At 28.2% G+C, this 6,781-nt stretch overlaps 1 protein-coding gene across 1 annotated transcript; it reads right to left on the minus strand.

Annotated features, from left to right (window-relative positions):
* Window positions 1-2,891: 2,891 nt before the first annotated feature.
* Window positions 2,892-5,504, minus strand: LOC110636863 (transcription factor MYB29-like). Its single transcript, XM_021786723.2, has 3 exons — window positions 5,149-5,504; window positions 4,789-4,918; window positions 2,892-4,072 (listed from the first exon to the last, which is right to left on the minus strand). Exons 1-3 carry the CDS (start codon window positions 5,279-5,281, stop codon window positions 3,022-3,024), a joined length of 1,314 nt encoding a protein of 437 aa, XP_021642415.2. The 5' UTR covers window positions 5,282-5,504; the 3' UTR covers window positions 2,892-3,021.
* Window positions 5,505-6,781: the final 1,277 nt, after the last annotated feature.

Below are 6,781 nucleotides of genomic sequence, written 5' to 3' on the forward strand. Positions count from 1 at the left end.
TATTTGACATTATTATGTTACTTAAAAAGTATTAAAAATTAAATTTAATTAATTTTAATTATAAAAATAATAAAATTATTTTTTTAAATTATTTTTTAATAATATTTAAAATAATATTTTTATCAAAAAAATATAATTTTATCCTTCAAAAATTGGATGCGAAACAGGCCGGAAGATGTGGGAAAAGGATGGGCATGCGTTCACAATATCACATGGGAACGCGTTCCGTCCACTTACAGAGAATAAACGGCGTAAAACGAGCCAAGGAAAAGAATAAAGTAAACACGTGATCTCTGTCCATAATATTTTTTTCCTGTGTAAGTTATAACTAACTTCTTGAGTTACAGCAAAACGGTAAATTTACGGATAAATTTTTAACTTATTTGTAAATAATAATTTAGTATGTATTTCAATAATTATATATTTTATAAAATACTAAATAGATTATCATATGTTTTTTCAAACAATTATCTTAAATATTGATATTATCCTTCTCTTTGGCGTGTAATAGACATTGAATAGAATTTACAATAAAAAAAAGCACTAAATAAATTAGATGACTATCGTTCTAATGTTTAAATTAATAATGAGAATTAAATAATAAGATAAATAGAAAACTGGTTAGTATGCCCTTATATAGACTTTTGATATAACCTCCTATTAAGATTAGGAGTTATATATTTGAGTAGTATTAAAAGTCTATTTCACTATTTATATGATGAGACTCTGATTAAGATGGATATCCGGAGATCTTTATCTTTACAAGTGATTGTTAGCATAGTCAGACGAGTTATTTTCTTCTTTGAGTGTTCAGGTAGTAAGATTACTTATTGCCATTACTTGGCTTTTATTATTATTTTCGATTATTGTAATATCAAATATAATTTTTGAGAATACTATAAATTATAATTGAATTATACTTTACACGATATATCTATTGCAAACAAATTATTTTAAATCATATAAAAGTAAACTTTTTATATTTTTTTTAAATCTTAAAAGAATTTTTATAATTATTTATTTATTAAAAAATGTTGACCCTATGAGTTCAAAGGAGCATAGATTTTGATGATAAAAAAACTCAACTAAAATCAAACTAACCTTGTTTTAAGTGTTGTGCTTCTCTAAGGATAAAAAAGATTCATAGAGTTGATGATGAACTTGTGTTTTAAATAAAGGATGACATCCTAAAATAACACAAAATGAATCAAATACAAAGAAAAAAAGAAAAGGTTACATTCCAAGTTGCATTGAAGATCAAAATTAAAGGTATATATAGTTTGAAAATAGTTTAAGGAATTTAGGAATATATGTAAAAAGATTTGAGGAGTAGAAGTCAATGATACTTATTTTTAATCCCTCAAATTCTTATCTTAAGTTTTCAAAACTTATTTTTGAATCATCAATGGCCTAAAAGTATTTTATTATAATTTGGTGTAAAGTTTTAAAGTTTTTAAAGTTATGCAGAAAAGTTTTCCTGGTATGCTAACTGGTTTGCTACTGGTTCTGGTATGCTAATTAGTTTGCTAATGTCTCAACTCTGCACAACATCGTAGAAAACGACAAAATAACGACTATTTTCTTGAAATTTGAAATTATAACATTCAAATGAGTTCTCAAACAATCAGAAATGATCCAAAGCTATAAATACACTTATCTTTGGTTATTTTGCACTTAATGAAAGTTTCTCTATTGTTCTTAACCATTTAAGATCATTAAAGCTTTCATTCAAAGTGCTCAGATTGTTTTTATTGCTTATCATTGACTTACCTACTCATCTTTTCTTTATAGATTATATTGTATTGAGTGAGATTGAGTTTTAAACACATTCTTAGCATTTATGAGAGGTCATATAAGCACCTATTAAAGCTTGATTGTGAAAAGTGTTTGAGATAACACTTGGTAGAAGTGTGAAACTACTTGTAAAAGTTTTGGTATGAAGATTTGTAAAGGGTTTTTATCTCTTGTATTTAAAAGAGAAGAACAATAAAGCGAAGACTCAAAGTTGGATATTTAAGAGAGTGGATGTAAGAGAGTGGATGTAGGCTTGTTAGGCTGAACCACTATAAAATTCAGTATTCAATTCTCTCAACCCTGACTCTTTAAATTTATGCATATTTATTTTTGGTTGAATTATTTTTATTAAGTTGAGAATTGATATTGTTTACTGTCAACACTGCTGCAAACTGAAAAATTCTGTTTACTGTTGAATTTACTGATATCTGATATAATTTGCCTACTGTTATATCTGCCAATCGATATATTACATCGCTTCGCTTTCTTTATCTTGTAATTTTATTCAGATTATTGAAATTTTTACTAAGTGCCAATATATTCTGTTTTATCAGTATACTGAATGATTATGAGCAAACTCTGTATCAATTAATTATTTGAGTAGTATTACACATATTTTACAGTAGAAAAATTAGGTTGAACTAAACTGTAATTTTTCAAAGGTTTTGAGCAAGAATTAAAATATTATTTTAAGTCCAATTCACCTCATTCTTAGACATATTTTGGGACATCAAAAAATATTACTATAAATAAATATAATTTTTTTAAAAAATTATTGACTATAATATAAAAATTTAAGAATTTAGTATATCATATTGTTTATTATGAATTATTATTAGTATTTTATATTTAAATAATTATAAATATAAAATTATTTAATATTTTATAAAATATAAAATTATTTAAATATAATTATTTAAATATAAAATAAATAAATAAATATTGACAAAGACATCATAACTTTAGTATTTAGCCGAGCCAGACTAGGTAGCTGCTTTCCTTTCGCTAATTACATTATTATTATTATTATTATTATTATTATTATTATTATTATTATTATTATTATTATTATTATTATGTTGAGAGAGAAAGTGATATTGGGATGGATTTTCATGTATCTTACAAAATTTTATTTTCTCAACCGAGTCAAAAGGTGGGATATTTATTTATCTACACTACACAAAATTGAAGTAAGAGAAGCTAAAACTAGGAACATATTACACCAACTCAAAAGATATCCAAATCCGGAAGTTGATAATTCTCAATAAATGGGTCGTTATTCCAAGAATATGTAGCATCTTCGAAAACCTTGCCTTCATGTGAATCTTCACTGCAACTAGAAACGCCATTAATACAAAAATTGGAGAAGCCATCCAGGAAATAATAATCGTATTGTGTGTGTCCAAATGTCATCTCTCTGTCATACGTTCTCGCTGTGATCAATGCATCGTTAACTTCACCTATTGATTCACTACCAGAAAATGTCGATGCTGCATTATTATTCTTGATAAAATTATTGAGGGGAGACACCGGAGACTCCCAGCAGCTGCTATAGGTGTCACCCATGCTAGTGCTCGAAACACCGCCGTCACTCACCCCGTTCCAATCTTTAAGCATGTCAAGATCAAAAGACTCCATTAACGGTGAAAAATCATGGGTGGATATGGCATTGGATCTTGACATATCAGAGGCAGCCTCTGAAAGGCTTGAAGCAGATGCAGAACGATGCATAAAGTCATGATAAGGCTCAATAACTTTATTACCTGCAGATTGATCATCCGAAGAGCCCGAAAGGATAGATTTTAACGTGTTAAGGCAGTGTAATGGCGTCGTAAGTCTACGGGCCATTGTGTTTAGCAGTCGAGCAGAAGTACTAGAAATAGGCCTCTTTGGCATGTCTGGGGTGCTGATACTAACGTCCACAACATCTTTTTCAGCTTCTGTGGACAAGACCTGAACAAGATTCTGGCTTGTTTTTATTGCCTGGAGGCATTTTGATGGCGCCAGCTTAGCTGCTAGTCTGTTGAGCAGCTGGGCTTGAGTTGAAGCCGAAGCTGCAGGCCTTAAAGTAGGTTGGGCAAGTTCAGATTGTGGAGACATGTGGGCAGCGCTACAGCTGCTAATAGCGGTAGCGGTTGGGGTGGAAGAGGGACCAACTGGCTTGTGAGTCACGGGATCAATACCCGTCTCGGCTAATCGTTTCTTGAGATGTGTGTTCCAATAATTCTTGATCTCGTTGTCCGTTCGGTTTGGGAGATGCCTAGCTATAGCTGACCACCTGGCGATAAGGTCATATGATGCTCAATAATTAGCCCAATAATTAGGAACAGCAATTTGCCAGTATAGCATTATTGGATTTTATTGTGAAAAGGGCAAAAAAAAATAATGATAAGGAGAGTTGTAATTTTGTAAAATAGAATTAATTGTGTTTTTAATGACGGTCAAATTTATATTTAAAATAGAAAAGGTCATGTCAGCATAAATATATATATATCTTTTCCTTGTCTGCATGAATTCAAAAGACTTGTCTCATTAGAAAATTAGCAATTTTTTGTTATTAATTAATTTATTTATTCAATTCTTAAGCCAGGTCATGAGAGTAGGCTTTGTCATGAAAACTTCTTTTTTTATATAAAAAAATTGCCTTAATTTGTTGATGGATAACCTATATGTAATTAAAATATTAAATTTTTAAGAATCCTTTTTTCTTTAATCGATGGTCTCAAGTTAAAGTTTTTGATATGAAGCATCTTTAAAAAATTTGAGAGAGAGTACTTTGCCCTCTTTATGAGTCTGTCTTGTGTAAATCTAGATTAATCAGGCCAGTGAACTTTGAGTATCGGGTTGGGTGATTTGTGCCAAAAAAATACTAAATTTTTTTTATAATTAAAACCACTCAATAAAAAAATAAAACTAATAAAATTATAATAATTTATAAATTGATTGCTGAAATTATTGAAGGAGATAAAAAATATTTGAAAATTATTACTTCACCTGTTCCCCAGTGAAGCATGGAGTTGAATGATCTTTTGCTCCTCTTCTGTACTGAACTCTCCTCTCTTAATATCAGGCCTAAGATAATTAGCCCATCTCAGTCTGCAGCTCTTTCCACATCTCTGGAGACCTATTCCATATCCACAAGTAACCAACAGAACAATTTAGAACACAAGCGGTGGGATCTCACATTGTGAGACAGATCCTGGAGAATCTTGTTTTTGTAGGATCACATTATGCCTAGCTCCAAGAATGAATAGGAAAATTTTGGATCTTTGGGTGAAATATAATACAAAGAGCAATTCTTGGAAAGGAGAACATAATTAATTAACGAAGAATAGTAAATTAAAAATCTGATACCAGCTTTCTGAGGCAAGGTTCGCCAGCCTCCTTCGCCGTGTTCTTGAATGTATGCGATGAGTTTTTGGTCCTCATCAGCTGTCCATGCACCTTTCTTTAGACCGTCTGCATTGCAACATGGAGTCCTTCCCATAACTCTGCAACTAAAACTGTAAGTGGACCAAAGATATTACAAGATAAAGAAGTGAAGCTTCTTGGTTAGATAAACTAGTTCAACTCATGGAATTCTGATAAGAAAAATCAGGAATGAGCAGCAGCATCAACATCATTCCAAGATAACGCATGAAACCAATATTTCTTATCAGGAATATATATATATATATACATATATATATCTTTCCTTGCTTAGAAGATAGATGAAAAAAAGCCGTGGTGCTTGGCAGGCGGCATGGCTTGCTGATTTATACCGAGTAGAAATGGTACTTTTTTGTCCATATGTTGATTTTTTCAACACAGTTGTTCAGAGTTTACACTATTCGTTCCTTCGAGGGTAAGGATGGCAATAAATATAATATTTTTAAATATGCAATTTGTTATTAAAATGAATTATGATTTAAAAAATAATATTCACATCTGCTTCTAATTTTGTGTTAGATACATATTATTAAAAGTTGTTTATATAAAAAGTCAATTAAATATAAAATACATATTTTTTAATAATATTTAAAATTTTTTGTATAAATTATATTTTAATAAACAAAATTAAATTTTTTAAATTATTATTAAAAAATATAAATTATTAGTAATATATATATATATATATATATTATTTTTTAAGTATGTAAAATATTTTATTAAAATGAGGGTAGAAAAAACTCAAGTAAAAATGTTTAATTAAACCCTGATTGATGGGCCTCCTAATGCAAAAAACTGCCAAATGAAAAAGCTGCCAAAAGTTCAGCACAACAAGACCAAAAAAAAAAATATGAAGACATAATATACAATCCAACAAAGCAGTAGCGATTTAAAAAATAAAAAAGGATATACACAGAAACACATGTTATTTATGGGTTATTCTCACAAAAAGAACATGGGTTTATGATTTCAATAAATTTGCCAAGCAAAAGGCTTAGTTTAGTGTGCCATTTATAGTCAGTTAGAGTTTATATTTGTGTTATATTATTTTTTTAATCAAATATTTGAATAATCCAATAAAAAAGATGTAATATTAAGATATATATATATATATAATTTTTCTTTTATCAATAATAGTTAACTTATTATTTAATTTTTTTATTTTAATAAAATTAATTAATTAATTAATCTATATATTTTAAAAAAAATATTAAATAGTTCCTGTAATTTGATTCTATTAATTATTTAATTTCATAATTTTTTTATATTTAAACTATTTTAATTTTATCTCCCTTATTTCTTTATTATTCTTTCTTATTTCTCTTTTCATTTTTTTTTTTCTCTATACTCACACTTTTCTCTCTCTTATTCTCCTTTTTTTTTATCTATCAATAAAAAAAGTGTAAGTTATCTACACAAAAAAGTTAATCAATTTCTTTAAATTTTTAAATAATTAAAAAAATTATTTTTAAGTTGAGAAAACATAAAAATATTGTTCAAAAATTAAAAATTTTTAAAAAATATAAATTAAGATTTAGTCCCCACATAATAAAATTTT

Source organism: Hevea brasiliensis, chromosome 13 (assembly GCF_030052815.1).
Source record: "Hevea brasiliensis isolate MT/VB/25A 57/8 chromosome 13, ASM3005281v1, whole genome shotgun sequence".
Taxonomy (NCBI): Eukaryota; Viridiplantae; Streptophyta; class Magnoliopsida; order Malpighiales; family Euphorbiaceae; genus Hevea; species Hevea brasiliensis.